The 18049-nt window shown below is 45.4% G+C and overlaps 1 protein-coding gene across 2 annotated transcripts in view; it reads right to left on the bottom strand.

Annotated features, from left to right (window-relative positions):
- VPS35L (VPS35 endosomal protein sorting factor like) overlaps positions 1–18049 on the bottom strand; it is a 148249-nt gene that overhangs the window by 106974 nt on the left and 23226 nt on the right. For both annotated transcript variants that reach the window (XM_011747083.3, XM_071084199.1), the window contains exons 6-8: positions 17827–17903; positions 15300–15428; positions 4900–4984 (exon numbers count right to left, since the gene is read on the bottom strand). In XM_011747083.3, the coding sequence (XP_011745385.2) occupies positions 4900–4984; positions 15300–15428; positions 17827–17903 (291 nt within the window). The remainder of the gene's footprint in view (positions 1–4899; positions 4985–15299; positions 15429–17826; positions 17904–18049) is intronic.

Here is an 18049-nt window from a genome sequence, read left to right as displayed (position 1 = left end):
TAAGCCTTCTGAGTAGTTGGGATTACAGGCGTGTACCACCTTACACAGCTAATTTTTGTATTTTTAGTAAAGACGGGTTTCACCATGTTGCCCAGACTGATCTTGAATTCCTAAGCTCAAAGTGATCTGCCAGTCTTGGCCTCCCAAAGTGCTGGGATTACAGGTGTAAGCCACCATGCCCAGCCTTTTCATTTCATAGAGCCAATAATACTCCACTATACAGACACACCATAATTTATTTAGCCAGCTCCTATTGATGGCCACTTGAATTGCTTCTTATAGTTTGCTATTACAGGTGGGATAGATTCCCAGAGGTGAAACTGTTGGGTTAAATGTATATGCATTTAGGCCAGGCGCAGTGACTCATGCCTATAATCCCAGTACTTTGGGAGGCCAAGGTGGGAGGATGGCTTGACTCCAGGAGTTTGAGACCAGCCTGGGCCACACAGTGAGATTCCATTGCTAAAAAAAAAAAAAAAAAAAAAAAAAAAAAAAAAAAAAGCTGGGCATGGTGGAACACACCTGTGGTCCCAGTTACTTGGGAGACTGAGACAAGAGGATCCTTTGAGTCAAGGAGATCAAGGCTGCAGTGTGCCATGATCACACCACTGCACTGTGGCCTGGGCAATGAAGTGAGACTCTGTCTCAAAAACAAACAAACAAAAAAAAGGTATATGCATTCCCCCATGAGCAATGTATAAAGAGAAATAAAGTAAGTGCTTTGACTACAGACAGCGAGTTGAGACTCAGCTCTGCAATTCACTATGACGGTGACCCTGGGGAAGCTACTTTCCTTCTCCACCACCACGCCTGGCTAATTTTTGTATTTTTAGTAGAGACGGGGTTTCACCATATTGCCCAGGCTGGTCTTGAACTCCTGACCTTGTGATCCACCCACCTCGGCCTCTCAAAGTGCTGGGATTGCAGGCGTGAGCCACTGTGCCCGGCCAGGACTTAATATCCATAAAGCACCTAACAGTCTGCCCAAGGTCATCATCTGTTGAAGATTTACCACTGCTGTTCCCAACTCCCAGCCCAGCTATTTTCTGGGACACAAAAAGGACGGCAGCATCTGCACTACAGCGTGGCGAGTCCAGGACGGCGCTGGGGCGCTGCTGGCAGGAGCTAGCAGAGTGGCTGCCCAGAGTTCTTGCAAGGTGAGTGAGCTGTCTGGGTCTGGCCAGGCTTGCAGGACAGAGTTAATCAGTGTCTCGGAGCTAATCTTGCTCAGGAAAGCTGACTCACACAAAAGAAATTTAGGAGAGGCTGGCGAGGGAACCAGAAGGCCAAGAGGTTGATTCACAGGAGAAATGAGACTGCCAGGGGAGCCAGACACAGCCACCAGCCTCTCCCCACCAATGACGGCCTCACTCCCTGAAGGTAAGCCGTGTGCAGGGACACATCAAGGACCAGCACTGTATGATTTGACATCTATTCTGAGAACCTAAAGCCCTTAACCATCCTGGGTCTCTCTTCGCCATCCCTACTGCCTTTCTGGGGCCATGCCAATCCCTGCCTCTCACCGGAAGTGCTGCCACAGGTTCCATGCTCCACCTCCGCCCTACAGTCTAGTCTCAACACAGAGCCTGTTAAATCCCACATGGGATCACCTCCCTCCTCTGCTCAACACCTTCTGGTGGCCCCTCCTGCCCTCGGAGTCACAGTCAAGGCCCAAATCCTTCCAGTGGCCCCCAAAGCCACCATGGTCTCTGACCATGTCAGCTTCTGCCCCTCTCCCGGGCTCATCCCATCGCCTCCCTCTTGGCCTCCTTGGTTCTCAGGCCAACCTGGTGCTCCCAATGCTCCCACCCCAGGATCTTTGCACAAGCTGTTCCTTGGCCTCTTCTGCCCCTGGCCTCTGCCCCATAGACCCATAGGGCTCACCTCTCACCGCCTTCAAGTACCTGCTCAGGTAACCTCTCAACAAGGTCTCCACTGAGCACCTTACTTAAAATTGCACCCCTACCCCCTCACCTAATTCCCTCCATTCCTGTTCACCTCCTCACCCCACTCTGTTTGGTTTTCTCCATAGCATGGATCATTGTCTAACATACAATTGGGTTGACTTAATTGTTTCGTAAATTCTCTTTTTTGGAAACATAAGCACCACAAAGGCGAAGATTTTTTTTCTTTTCTTTCTTTCTTTTTTTTTTTGAGACGAAATCTCAGCTCTGTGGCACAGACTGGAGTGCAGTGGCACGATCTCAGCTCACTGCAACTTCCGCCTCCCAGGTTCAAGCTATTCTCCTGCCTCAGCCTCCCGAGTAGCTGGGATTACAGGTGGCTGCCACCACACCTGGCTAATTTTTATATTTTTAGTAGAGATGGGGTTTCACCATGTTAGCCAGTCTGGTCTCAAACTCCTGACCTGACATGATCCAACTGCCTCAGCCTCCCAAAGTGGTAGGATTACAGGCGTGAGCCACCGTGCCTAGCCAAGACAAGGATTTTTGTCCCTTCCATTTGCTGACACCTCCCTAGTGGCCTGCAGAGGGCCTGATACCACCTCTCCGGGCCATCTGAACCCATCAGGCCTCATCTGTCAGCTGGGACATCTCCTCTTTTTGCCTAGGTAGCATCCACTCCCCTTTCTTCCGCTAGCTGTATCACTCTTTTAGTTCTGGGGTGACCAGGCCTGGATAATCAGTGCATTTCATCCCCCAGATACCACAACTGGCTCAGGGACGGACAAGTGAACCAACCCAGGCCAATGAGATGGGATTCTGAAACTTCTGTGGGAATGCTTGGAGAAAGCAGCTCTTTCCATGCCCTGGGACCACCAGCAGTAAAGCTAGCAGAAGCTGAGGACACCTTGTGAAACTCGAGAATGCACCCAACCCAAGGGCAAGGTCTTTTTTCTCTTCTTTTCTTTTTGGAGACAGAGTCTCGTCCTGTCGCCCAGGCTGGAGTGCAGTGGTGTGATCTTGGCCCACTGCAATCTCCACCTCCTGGGTTCAAACGATCCTCCTGCCTCAGCCTTCCGAGCAGCTGGGACTACAGGTGCACACCACAACACCCAGCTAATTTTTGTGTTTTTAGTAGAGACAGGGTTTCGCCATGTTGGCCAGGCTGGTCTTGAACTCCTGACCGCAGATGATCCACCCACCTCTACCTCCCAAAGTGTTGGGATTACAAGTGTGAGCCACCATGCCCGGTCCAAGGGCAAGGTCTTAATGACACTGTTTGGGTTCCTGGATCCAGCTGCACCTGAAGCCAGAACTACCCCTGGAATTTTCAGCTTAAGCCAATAAATACCCCCTTTTCCAAGGTTAGTTAGCTTTCTTGTCACTTGTCTTAGCTAGTGCACTCCGGCCTCCAGTCTCTTGGACAGGACTGGGATGCACAGAAATGAATGAGTCTCTCAGATTGACAGTTTGCTTTCTGACACATTATACCTTTCAATGGGTTACGGATAAGATTTGCTGGGTTGGGAGCCCATTGGTCCCTGTAAGACAGTGAATGTCTCTGTTCTGATCTTCTACGTGTTCAGCTCTCAGAAAGCGCCCTTATTTCCTAGTTCTGGTGGGATGCCTCGCTGTGGGGCACACCATATAAAGCTTAGAGGACTACATGGTCTGAGCAAACTGCTAATGGCACGATGCTCTGGCCTAACCAACCACTGTCAAGCAGCACAGGGGCCTCCTGCTCCTCCAGGTTATTCTCTTCAGTCTAAACCTTTCTGCCTGGCTCCAAAAGGTCACTCTACCTGTGAGGTGGTGTGTGGGACTAGGGGCAGCCACAGTGATGCAGGAAGTTATCCAGGTGGGAGAGGGCTGTGGCTAGGATTAAAATTTTAACAGTGAGGCTGGGCACAGTGGCTCAGGCCTGTCATCCTAGCACTTAGGGAGGCCGAGGCGGGCAGATCACTTGAGGTCAGGAGTTTTGAGACCAGCCTAGCCAACATGGTGAAATCCCATCTCTACTAAAAATACAAAAACTAACCAGGTGTGGTGGCGTGCGCCTGTAATCCCAGCTATTGGTGAGGCTGAGGCAGGAAAATCGCTTGAACACGGGAGGCAGAGGTTGCAGTGAGCCGACATCACGTCATTGTACTCTAGCCTGAGTGACAGAAACTTTATCTCCAAAAAGAAAAAAAAAAAAAATTTAACAGTGAAGAAAGAAAAAAATGGACATGCTGGAGAGAGCTTTAGGAGGCTGAACCGAAGAATTTGGTGACTGGACATGGGCATGTGGGGAAAGATGCTCAGATTCCCAGCTTAGGCAACTGGGTACATGGTGGTGCCATTCCTGGAGACAGAAACTCAGTGGGAAAAGGGAAAGGGCTGGGAACAGATGCCAAGTACAGTTTCAGGTGCCTGTGAGACGGCAAGGGACCCATGCTGCTTAGTGCCCCCAGCCTGCCCTGCTTCACTCATTCACTTTACTAGTCTCTCAGAAGATTAGGAAAAACAGGCCAGACATGGTGGCTCATGCCTGTAATTCCAGCACTTTGGGAGGCCAAAGCAGGAGGATCACTTGAGGTAGGAGTTTGAGACCAGCCTGGGCAATACTACGAGACTCTGTCTCTACCAAAAAAAAAAACTTAGCTAGGCATGGTGGCATGAGCCTGTAGTCCCAGCTACTCAGGAGGCTGAGGCAGGAAGATGGCTTGAGCCCAGGAGTTTGAGGCTGCAGTGAGCTATAACTGTGCCACTGCCCTCCAGTCTGGATGACAGAACAAGACCCTGACTCAAAAAAAAAGTAGAAAAAATAAACTTTTAGAATGTTTCAAAAATAGCACCCTTATTAATGGGTGGGGGGGGGGATGGTTTGATTTCTCTCATGACTTACTTAATAACTTAAACCACGGCAGAACCTAATTTACAGTAACTCTACCACCCAGTTCTTGACAAAACGAACATATTTCCTAGATCTAAGATGCATATGACAGGTACTTACCAAATGTATCAAGTATGTCGGTGATAAGGACAAATTTACTTGGGTAGAACTGAATAACACTGGTGTCTGAAAGAAGCTTTGAACACTAAAAAAAGAGAAAAAGAGAGAAAATTCACTCTGGCATGTCTGGTATGGGTAGGACACTCCAGACCTGAAAAATTAATGGTTTCTATAAACAAGTTGAGATACTTACTATGTGCCAAGGCCTGTGCTAGGCACCGAGCAACGAATGACAAGCTAAACCTCAGTGCTTTTGACAAAGAGAGCCAGACTCTGCTCACAACAGAACCTCTTTTTTTTTTCCTTTCCTTTTTTTCTTTTTTTGTAGAGATGGGGTCTTGCTATGTTGCCCAGGTTGGCCTTAAACTCCCAACCTCAAGTGATCCTCCCACCTTAGCCTCCCAAAGTGCTGGGATTACAGGCGTGAGCCACCACACCCAGCCCGTAACACAGCCTCTTAAGGAAATACAATATCACCTTCTTCAGGAAAGCCTTATCCAAAAGGATCCTGCTTGTATACTGGTAACCAGGAAGCACTCAAAATCACTGAGAGAAGTGAATGACATCTCTCTCATCACAGTCCTCATCTGTGGCCCCATCTTTGTTCAACTGCTTTGCAGACTGGCTGCTTCTGTTGATTTCAGGGTGATCAGCATCCTTAAACATTCTTTTTTTTTTTTTTTTTTGAGATGGAGTCTCACTCTGTCGCCCAGGCTGGAGTGCAATGATGTGATCTCCGCTCATTGCAAGCTCCGCCTCCCAGGTTCACGCCATTCTCCTGCCTCAGCCTCCCGAGTAGCTGGGACTACAGGCGCCTGCCACCTCGCCCGGCTAATTTTTTGTATTTTTTAGTAGAGACGGGGTTTCACAGTGTTAGCCAGGATGGTCTTGATCTCCTGACCTCGTGATCCGCCCGCCTCGGCCTCCCAAAGTGCTGGGATTACAGGCATGAGCCATCGCGCCCGGCCAACATTCTTTTCTAAGAAATGACCCCATAAGTAAATCCCCAAGGCTTCATAAACTCACACTGATTATTTATACTCAGTCCCAAATTCCCCCCTAAAAGGAACACAAGCTTCAATGAATACATGCTACTCTGGAAATATGACCTTCAATGCTGAGAACATGTTGGCTTTGCAGGAAATTGCTGAATTCTACATTCTCATTCATGCCAAAGGGTCACAGCCATGCTCTTTATTTAATTTTTTAAAATTTTATTATTCTTTTATTAGAGATAAGGTCTTGCTCTGTCACTCAGGTTGGAGTGCACTGGTGCAATCATAGCTCACTGCAACAATGAACTCCTGGGTTCAAGCAATCCTCCCGCCTCAGCCTCCTGAGTAGCTGGGACTATAGGTATGTACCACCATGGCTGGCTAATTTTTTTTTTTTTAATTTTATGTAGAGGCAGGTTCTCACTATGTTGCTTAGGCTGGTCTTGAACTCCTGCCCTCAAGCAATCCTTCCACCTCAGCCTCCCAAAGTGCTGGAAATACAGGTGGTGAGCCACTGCACCCAGCCAACACATTCAGAACTGTTTTTCTGAGTACTCATCTGCTATTTAGTGTTCAGGACTCTTCATGGAAGACCGAAGTCACACAATGTGGCCCCAAACACCTTAGATTAAGTTATCTTTTATCATCAGAAACAGAAAAGCTCTTTCTAGAACTAAATTTAATGCCATGCCCTGAAGTCTTTACACATACAAAAGTCAGCATAAGGAATTAAATAACTGCTACACTTCATCACCCCAATGGTTGACCCTCAGAAAGAAAAATGTCATTTAAAAATTAAAAAAAAAAGATGTTCAGACATTTAGAAAGGATTATTTAATATGCAATTCCAATATGCAGAGAATGGTGAGAACGTTCACCATGTCAAGAGATAGGTTGACATGTGTTTTCAGTTTGGTGTTGTTACCCAACATCTAAATTGTTAGAGTCACCAAGTTTCTCCATAGCATTGCAGGCTTAAAAGTAAACAATGTGTCTGATTTGCGAAACATCCTCTTACAGCCCAGATGTTATTTGGGGGTGGGGGGGAATGTAAGCTGTAAAAGCAATAGTGCTGACACCAAACGTGGCAATTGGATGTATGAGGAATTCCATTTCCTGACACCTCGCTCTGCGATTTTCATATGCCCTTTGTGAGAGTTCCAACTTAAACAACTGCCCCACGAGATTTCAAGGCTGGAAAAAGCTAACAACTCCAAATCTTAGAGACTGTTTACAATACACAGTTCTCGGTTCCTAGGGATGTGACATCTCTGAGTTCTACCAAGAGCTGGGCTTGCACCGTCTCTCAGCGATGAGTTACTGCCCACTGGTGAGGTGAGAGAGAGAGAATTTAAACAGAGGATTTCAAATTAAACACAGCTGGGGCTTTCCAAACATCTGTGCATTGATTTTCTCCCAAGCTGGTTTCATAGAACATATATTTTATAAAGGACAACAGGAACAAGATTTTGTTTTTAGTCCAAAGTTAAAGCTATAATGATCTTATACATTGAAGTTACTTTTTAAATTACTGTTTTGAAGATGCCACAGTTTTTAAAGCTTTGGTGCCACTTCCTAAACTTGTCTGATAAGAATCAGGTAACCCAGGTATGTGTTAACAATACATATCCCAGCTGGGCGTGGTGGCTCACACCACTAATCCCAGCACTTTGGGAGGCTGAGGCAGGAAGATCGCCTGAGCCCAGGAGTTTGAGACCAGCCTGGGCAACGTAGTGAGACCCCAGTTTCTACAAAAAATACAAAAATTATCCAGGCATGGTGGTGTGTGCCTGTAGCCCTAACTACTCAGGAGGCTGAGGTGGGAGAATCACTTGAGTGAGGGAAGCAGAGGTTGCAGTGAGCTAAGACCGCCCCACTACACTCTAGCCTGGAAGACAGAGCAAGAACCTGTCTCAAAAAAAAAAAGGTTAAAAAAATTTGAATAGCCAGAACAAATGCATACATTCAAAGATGACCTGAGTAGGAAGGAAAGAAGTAGACCATTACTATCCAGAATACATTTTAAAAATCCCAAAACTCAGTACGAAAAACACAGGTAACAAAATGGAAAAATGGGCAAAAGAAATCAGCAAAGGGCATTTTACAAAAAAGGAAACCCCCATGGCCTATAAATATGTGAAAAGATGCTCATTTTTATTAGTAATCGAGGAACTGCAGATTAAAACCACAAGAAAATACGACTGGAAAAATTAAAATAGAAAATCTGCTCATCCCAAATGGTGGTAGAATGTTGAATCGCACAGACTCTCACACGCCCACATGCTACTACAAGCGTATGTTGGCACAGCTACTATGGAAAATAACTTAGCATTATCTGGAAAAGCTGAAGAGGCACAGAGCAGTTCTACTCTTAGGTATAGGCTCTTATCTAGAGAAAAGCTTTACATGGGCACCAGCAGACGTGACCGAGCGTGCTCACAGCGACATCGTCCATGTAGTGAAAAAAGAAAAGAGCCAGATGCTCATCAACAGATGGCAAAATTTATGCATCAGAAGATGATTTCATACTCAATGCAATCCCTGTCAGAATCCCAAAAGGTTTTTTTTTTATTTTATAAAAATTGACAAGCTGATCCTAAAATTCATACAGAAATGCAAAGGGCCCAGAACAGTGAAAATAATTAAAAGAAGAAGAAGAAAGTTAAAAGACTTATCCAACCCAGGCCAGGTGTGGTGGCTCATGCCTGTAATCCCAGCACTTTAGCGGGCCAAACTGGGTGGATCACCTGAGGTCAGGAGTTTGAATAGAGACTAGCCTGGCCAACGTGGTGAAACACCATCTCTACTAAAAATACAAAAATCAGCTGGGCATGGTGGCAGGCGCCTGTAATCCCAGCTACTCGGGAGGCTGAGGCAGGAGAATCGCTCGAATCTGGGAGGTGAAGGTTTCAGTGAGCTAAGCCAAGATGGTGCCACTGCACTCCAGCCTGGACAACAGAGCACGACTCTGTCTCAAAAAAAAAAAAAAAAAGACTTATATTACCCAGTTTCAAACTTGCTATAATGCCATAGTCATCAAAACAATGTGGAATTGGCCAGGCACAGTGATTCATGCCTTTAATCTCAGCACTTTGGAAGGCCGAGGTGGGCAGATCACTTGAAGTCAGGAATTCGAGACCAGCCTGGCCAACATGGTGAAACCCCACTTCTGCTAAAAATACAAAAATTAGCCAGGTGCGGTGGCGCGCACCTATAATCTCAGCTCCTGGGGAGGCTGAGTCATGAGAATTGCTTGAACCTGGGAGGCAAAGGTTGGAGCAAGCAAAGATCACGCCACTGCACTCCAGCCCGGGTGACAGAGCAAGACTCTGTCTCACAATGTGGAACTGGCATAATGATTGACTAATGTCAGTAGAATGACAGTGAGAGTCCAGAAGTAAACCTTTACATTTATGGTTGATTGATTTTGTTTTTTTTTGTTTTTTAAGTAGTCTGAGTTTGCCACCAGTGGTCAATTTTTTTTTTTTTTTTTTTTTTTTTTTGAGATGGAGTTTCGCTCTTGTTTCCCAGGCTGGAGTGCAATGGCATGATCTCGGCTCACCGCAACCTCCGCCTCTCGGGTTCAAGTGATTCTCCTGCCTCAGCCTCCCAAGTAGCTGGGATTACAGGCATGCGCCACTGCACCCAGCCAATTCTGTATTTTCAGTAGAGACGGGGTTTCTCCATGTTGGTTAGGTTGGTCTTGAACTCCTGACCTCAGGTGATCCGCCCACCTCGGCCCCCAAAGTGCTGGGATTACAGGCATGAGCCACCATGCCCAGCCTTGGTCAACTGATTTTTAACAAAAGTGCCAAGATCTCAGTAGAGAAAAACATAGTCAATATGGTTTGGCTCTGTGTCCCCACCCAAATCTCATGTCGAATTGTAATCCCCAGTATTGGAGGAGAGGCCTGGTGGGAGGTAACTGAACCATGAGGGTAGACCTCCCCCTTGCTGTTCCTATGATACAGTTCTCGTGAGATCTGGTTGTTTGAAAACCTGTGTCACCTCCCTGTTCATGCTCTCTCTCTCTCCTGCTCTGCTATAGAAAGATGTACCTGCTTCCCTTTTGCCTTCCGCCATGATTTTAAGTTTCTTGAGGCCTCCCCAGCCATGCTTCCTATACGGCCTGTAGAACTGTGAGTCAATTAAACCTCTTTTCTTCATAAATTACCCAGCCTCAGGTAGTTCTTTACAGCAATGCAAGAATGGACTAATACAATAGTCTTTTCAACAAATGTTGCTGAGACAACTGTAGCTCCACATGCAAATAAAATTTATTTAGATCCTTACCTTATAGCATATATAAATAGTAATTCAAAATGAACCATTGACCTAAATGTAAGTGCTAAAATTATAAAACTTCTAGAAGAAAACAAAGAAAAAAATCTTCATGACCTTGAGCTAGGCAAAGAGTTCTTAGATAAAACTACAAAAGCATAAGCTAAAATGAGAAAATTGATGAATGAAGCTAAAAGTAAAAACTTCTGACTGGGCACAGTGGCTCATACCTGTAATCCCAGCACTTTGGGAGGCCAACACGGGTGGATCACTTGAGGTCAGGAGTTCGAGACCAGCCTGGCCAACATGGCCAAACCCCGTCTCTACTAAAAATACAAAAATTAGCTGGGCATGGTAGCAGGCGCCTGTAATCCCAGCTACTCAAGAGGCTGAGGCACGAGAATCACTTGAACACAGGAAGCGGAGGTTGCAGTGAGCTGAGATCATGCCACTGCACTCCAGCCTGGGCAACAAGAGCGAAACTCTGTCTTAATCAATCAGTCAGTCAATAAAAACTGCACTTCAAAGACACAATTATGAAAACAAAAAGACAAGTCACAGACTAGGAGATCACATACTTGACAAAGAAATAGTATAAAAAACATATAAAGAATTGTTACAACTGGCCAGGTGCATGGCTCATGCCTGTAATCCTAGCACTTTAGGAGGCCAAGATGAAAGGACTGCTTGAGCACAGGAGTTTGAGACCAGCCTGGACAACAAAGTAAAACCCTCTGTTTCTACAAAAAATTTAAAAATTAGTTGGGTGTGGCAGCTACCAGGGAGGCTGAGGTGGGAGGACCACTTGAACCCGGGAGGTCAAGGCTATAGTGAGCTGTGATGGCAACACTACACTCCATCTGGAGTCACAGAGCAAGACCCTGCCTCTTGAGGAAAAAAAATTTGTTACAACTCAACCAAATAATACAACTTTTAAATGAAGAGGCCTTGAATAGACATTTCACTGTAGATATACAAATGGCTAATAAGCATGTACAAATATGTTCAACATCACTGTTAGGTATATGCAAAGTAAAACCACAATGAGGTACCACTTCAAACCCACCAGGATGGTAGGATGGTTATAACAGAGGTGATAGGCCAGGTGTGATGGCTCAGGCCTGTAATCCCAGTGCTTTGGGAGGCTGAGATGGGAAGATCACTTGAAGCCAGGAATTCAAGACCAGACTGAGCAACACAGCATGGCCCTGTCTCTACAAAAAAGATTTTTTAAATAAACTGGGCATGGTTGTGGCCAATTGTATTCCCAGCTACTCAGGAGGCTGAGGTGGGAGGATCGCTTGAGGCCAGAGTTTGAGGCTGGAGTGAGCTACGATCGCACCACTGCACTCCACCCTGGGTGACAGAGACCCTGTCTCAAACAAACAAACAAAAAGAAAACAGAAAAAAAGAGGGACAATGCCGAGTGTCAGAAGATATGGAGGAATTAGAACCCTCAGATAAATGGTGCAGCCATTTGGAAAACAGTTTGGCAGTTTCTCAACAAGTTAATCCTAACATACCATATGACCCAGCAAATTCCATTCCTAAAATTTTACCTAACAGTAATAAAAACGTAAGTCCACACAAACAATGGTATGCAAATGCGTACAGCAGCATTATTCATAACAGCCAGAGAGTGGGAACAACCCAAATGCCCATCAACTTGTTAAGATAACCACACATTAGAATACGATTCAGCAGTGAAAAGGAACAAAGTATCCACACGTGATACAATGTGGATGAACCTCAAACATATTATAGTAAAGAAAATAATCCAATTAAAAAATGGCCAAAAGAGCTGAAGAGACATTTCTCAAAAGATGATACACAAATTAGCCAAGAAGTATATGAAAATATGCTCAGCATCACTCATCATCAGGGGAATCATCAAATGAAAACCACATGAAAATGGCTACTATCAAAAAGACGAAAATAGGCTGGGCATGGAGGTATGTGCCTATAGTCCCAGCTACTTGGGAGGCTGAGGTGGGAGGATCACTTGAGTCTGGGATTTCTAGGCTGTAATGCAGTGTGATCGCGCCTGTGAGCAGCCACTGCACTCCAGCCTGGGCAACCTCATCTCTTAAGAAAAAAAAAAAAAATGCAGATGAGAATACAGAGAAAACTCTTTTTTTTTTTTTTTGAGACAGAGTTTTGCTCTTGTCGCCCATGCTGGAATGCAATGGTGAAATCTTGGCTCACTGCAACCTCCGCCTCCTGGGTTCAAGTGATTCTCCTGTCTCAGCCTCCCAAGTAGCTGGGATTACAGGCACCTGCCACCATGCCCAGCTAATTTTTGTATTCCTAGTAGAGATGGGGTTTCACTATGTTGGCCAGGCTGGTCTCGAACTCCTGACCTCAGGTGATCCACCCACCTCAGCCTCCCAAAGTGCTGGGATTACAGGCGTGAGCCACCGCGCCCAGCCGAAAAGGGAACTCTTATACACTGTGGGTGGAAATGCAAATTAGCGTAACAATTCTAGAAAACAGTATGGAAATTTCTCAAAAAAATAAAAATAGAACTACCATATGATGTAGCAATCCCACAACTAGGTTATCATCTAAAGAAAAAGAAATCAGTATATCAAAGAAATTATCAGCAGTACCATGTTTATTGCAGCGCTATTCACAATAGCTAAGATATGAAATCAATCTACATGTACATAAATGGATGAATGGATAAAGAAAATGTGGTACACACACAGGAATATTATTTGGCCATAAAAAAATGAAACTCTGTAATTCACAGCAACACGAATGAGCCTGGAAACCATCAAGTTAAGTGAAACAGGCACAGAAAGATAAATACTGCATGTCCTCACTCACATGTGGGAGCCATGAAAGTTGAGTTCATAGAAGTAGAGAGTAGAACAGCGATGACTAGAGGCAGAGGCTGGGAAGGGTAAGGGCAAAGGGAGAACAAAGAGGTTGGTTAATGGGTACAAAATTACAGCTACATAGGAGGAATAAGTTCTAGTGTTCAATAGCACCTAGAGTGGCTATAGTTCAAAATGTATTGCGTATTTTCTGTTTTTTTTTTTTTTTTTTTTTTTGAGACAATCTCACTCTGTCACCCAGGCTGGAGTGCAGTGGTGCGATCTCGGCTCACTGCAACCTCCACCTCCCACTTTCAAGCAATTCTCGTGCCTCAGCCTCCCAAGTAACTGGGATTACAGGTGTGTCCCACCAGGCCCAGCTTATTGTGTATTTTCAAATAGCTAGAGGAGAAGATTTTGAATGTTCCCAACACAAAGAAATTAGAGATGTTTGAGGTGATGAATATGCTAAATTACTTGGATTTGATCATTACACACGGGATACATGTATCAAAATATCACTTTGTACCCCATAAATATGTAGAATTATTACATATCAATTAAAAAGGCACATTATACTACGTGAGAGAAGCCAGATCCAAAAGATTATCTACGAATAATCCCATATATATGAAATGTCCAGGAAAGGCAGATTTACAGAACCAGAAAACAGACTTGTAGTTTTCTGATGTCGGGTATGGCAGTGGGATTTGATTACAAACAGGCTTGGGGGAATCTGGGGAGGTATACAAATGTTTTAAAACTAGATTGTGTGATAGTTGCACAACTCTATACGTTTAGTAAAAAAATCACTGAATTATACACTTATAATGGGTGGACTTTATGATATGTAAAATATGCCTTAGTAAAGGAGCCACCAGGTACCCCTCCCACACACACACAGAACAACTTTACTATACAGCAAATTAGCCTGGCTAATTTTTGTATTTTTAGTAGAGACGGGTTTCACCATGTTGGCCAGGCTGGTCTCAAACTCCTGGGCTCAAGTGATCCACCCACCTCAGCCTCCCAACATGCTGGGATTACAGATGTGAGCCACTGCACCCGGCCTTGACTCTGTGTTTTGGATAAAGAAGGCAGTCCTTAATGTATTGTAGAATCGTTACTATTAGCCAGATGTGGAGTTGATGAAGCACACTTATGATTATTTTGTTTGTGAAGACATGAATCAAATCTCCCCCAGATGTAAACCTCTTAGAAGACACGGTTCTAAACTACAATAATCTATGGAGAGATGCTGCCAATGCAAATATTGTGAAGAAGCACTTGCTAGTTCAGATAGTTTCTCACTGGAGACACTCAGCAAGCAACCGTCTCCACGGGCTCCCAGGATGAGAGGCCTGGCCTTTGGGACTATTTACTCTGTAAACTAACATCAGTGATTGAAGAGAATGGGCGTGGGCTTGCCTCCCATCATGAAACACCAAAGAAATCACCCCTACTATACAAGGAGTCATCTTAAAAGACTTCAAGTGTCCAGTGTGAAGACTCCCGGACTCTCCTGTCTTTCAAAAGAACAGGTGAGAAAACAAATGTCACATTATCATAACATGGAATGAGAATGGGATCTGTCCTTTTGAACTAAAATGGCAGTTCAGAAATCCTTTGTTGACTCTGCTCTGAAAATGATGATTTAATGAATTATTCCTTTCCAAATGTGCTTCTGAGCACATTTTGCTGAGATAGCCAGATCTTCAGGACCAAGAAATATAAGCTGTTTTCCACATAGTACTTGTTCTTGTGGTTCAAGAATTGTCACTGGCTTAACAAACTCATCAGCAAAGAAGATTCAATGTATGTACCTCTCCCAATGCTGTAAACTTTTCCTTGTCACATAAGTATGCATAGTATGTCTGAAATATTCATTTATCAGGGACACACGTCATTAATCCCTAAGATACCAAGCCAATGCAGTCAAGGAATCCCAACAGAAAGTTGCCCAATCTTTAGTGTGTACAAATCATAAATGTGTCAGGGGTTGCACCATGGTTAATGTACTGCACAACACATGGGGTATCATCAATTCTGTAACCTAGAGTGAAGAGTGCTTCCTGGAGTTGTGCAGTGCACAACCTGTGCAGCTGCACATGGTGTCCCTGGGATTAGCCATCTCAAAAAAACACAGATTCATAATCATGGCTTTTCACAGGAAGTATATGAAAAGGAAACGGATGAAAAAACAAGGGTAAGACCCTGCAGGCAGGCCCCTGAAAACTCTAAGTCTCCACAGTGGAATTTTACATAGGAAATTCTGGGTGGGGGCGGGGGGATCACTAGATCTAACCTGGATGACTATTTTTAGAGCCTTCACTTTCTGGTCTGAGGCCCAGGCATCCTTCAGCGACTGGTTGAGCTCCTCTATGCGGTTCACGTAATCCTGCTGAGTCAAGTTCAACAGCTCCTTTTGGGAACCCTGTGGGGAGAAGGCAGAAGGTGAAGGCACAGCAGGAAAAATATTGCTCGACTACCACCCTTATAAAGAATACCAGGTATTGGCTGAGTTTTGGTCTCTAAATTTTCCTCATATCCCCACAAGGATTGACAGCTTTGCCTTGCGATTTGCAATCAAAGAGGTTCTTTTGAGTTTTCTGACAAAGATGGACAGAGTGCTGTGGGTTGACAGGCTGGCCTTGGAAGCAAGTCAGACCTAAGCCACCTCCCAGCTCAGTCACCGAGTAGCTGTGTGACCCTGGGTGAGCTACTTCCCTCTCAGAGCCTCACCTGTGAATCGAGGTAACAAGACTTACCTCATTCAACCAACTGTGGGTCTCCTGTGTGCAGGACACAGGACTAGATGCTCGAGAAACAAAGACATTTTTGCTCAAGATTCCCAAGCAATAAGACATGACAGGGTATTTCAGCACTAACGGAGCTTAAGATACTGAAGACAGATGGATATTAACTCAAACTGAGATAAATGCTCAGGAGAAAACGCAATTCTATGGGGATACATATACTGGATCTGAGGTGCCCATGGAAAAAAGCTCAACTGTTTCATGGGCTACTAAGGAAGAAAAATATGCTGATCACTGATGGGAACCAACTGAGAAACATATACCCCAATTTCAGAGATAGTCAAACGTGAGAGCAATGGTACATCTCAGACTGGGAGAAATATGGTAACAAAGAAATGGACTGTAAACTGTGATGGGGGGATCAGGAATGGTTTCCTGGAGAAGTGATACTTGAGACAAACTCTAAGGGGAGTAGAGGTACAGAAGAGTGTGGGGGTGTTAATTAGACCAAGGAGAGAGTAATCAGGACAGAAAGACAACCACAGCAAAAACCCTTGGCAGCTGAGCAAGGGATTGTCACGGGGATGAAATGGCCATGTAGGTAAAGACTTGGCACGGTCCCTGGTGCACAGCAGATGCTCCTTAGCCCTGGGCTGTTGTTAAGAGGCTCTTCACACAACTCACAGGAGTGAAGGTCATGTGAACACATATGATGAGACCTGGAACCAAATGTTTATATGTACATTTCCTACAATTCAAAATGAAAAACTCTTTATTAAAGAAATAAGAGTTGGCTGGGCATGGTGGCTCATGTGTGTAATCCCAGTACACTGGGAGGCCGAGGTGGGTGGATCACTTGAGGTCAGGAGTTCGAGATCAGCCTGGCCAACATCGTGGAACCCTTTCTCACCTAAAAATACAAAAAGTAGCTGGGCACGGTGGTGCGTGCCTGTAATCCCAGTTACTCAGGAGGTTGAGGCAGGAGAATTGCTTTAACCTAGGAGGCAGAGGTTGCAGTGAGCTGAGATCATACCACTGCACTCCAGCCTGGGTGACAGAGCAACCTGCAACCTCCATCTCTTGGGTTCAAGCAATTCTCCTACTTCAGCCTCCCGAGTAGCTGGGATTACAGGCGCCTACCACTGTGCCCAGCTAATTTTTGCATTTTTAATAGCGATGGGGTTTCACCATGTTGGCCAGACTGGTCTCGAACTCCGGACCTCAGGAGATCCTGCCTCGGTCTCCTAAAGTGCTGGGATTATAGGCGTGAGCCACCGTGCCCAGTCAAGATTGTTTTTTCAAGAAATTCTGTATTTGTTGGTTACATTTATGAATGTTTAAGTGTTGGCAAAAGACTCACTTTTTTTTCAAAGTACGTGTAGGCCAATTAAAAGATTCCTGTGGGCCATATCCAGCCAGCCCAAGCAGCGTCAGTTGCAAAGCAAAGTCTTTGTACTCCATAAGGCTACTTCTCAGGGAGGTGACTGCAGTTGGGTTTTTTTTTTTTTTAGACAAAGTCTCGCTTTTTTGCCCAGGCTGGAATGCAGTGGCGTGATCTCAGCTCACCGCAACCTCCGCCTCCCAGGTTTAAGCAATTCTCCTGCCTCATCCTCCCAAGTAGCTGGGATTACAGGCAGCCACAACCATGCTCAGCTGATTTTTATATTTTTAGTAGAGTCGGGGTTTCACCAGGTTGGCCAGGCTGGTCTCGAACTCCTGACCTCCCGTGATCCTCCCGCCTCAGCCTCCCAAAGTGGTGGGATTATAGGCATGAGCCACCGTGCCCAGCCTTGCAGCTGGTTTTTACCATAAGACACTGTCGCTAAGGGACCCAGGCTTGCTCAGGCATCACGATGAGAAAAGAGGCCTCTAGAAAAGCAGCCCCAGTCAGGCTTCCCGTGAGCTCGGCCAACTGCACGCTGGCATCCTTCCCTGGATGGAGTCATTGCCTTGGGAGGACTAAGCACAATGTGCAGCCCGGGAATTAATCAAAGAGCAGCCACCGAGGTTGATCTCACTTGGCAGGAGGAAGGAAAAGCTCTCGCACTCCCTGCACCCCACAGATGACTTGCTCACCTCCTCAAAGTCATCCAGCTCCTCCAGCCGGGTCCGAACCTTCTCTGACATTGCCAGTGTGGCAGTCCCGGCTTTGCCTAAACAGAATGAATTTACGTCACACAGGTGGCTTTTCTCCTGCACCAGTACCCCCAGGGGAGGCATCTTTCACTCTACACTTCATCGTGAATACAGACTCTGGGGAACGATTCCATTACAGAAAACTATCCTAGATTTTCAAAGC

Source organism: Macaca nemestrina, chromosome 18 (genome assembly GCF_043159975.1).
Source record: "Macaca nemestrina isolate mMacNem1 chromosome 18, mMacNem.hap1, whole genome shotgun sequence".
Taxonomy (NCBI): Eukaryota; Metazoa; Chordata; class Mammalia; order Primates; family Cercopithecidae; genus Macaca; species Macaca nemestrina.
This window is presented reverse-complemented; position numbering and strand designations above follow the sequence as displayed.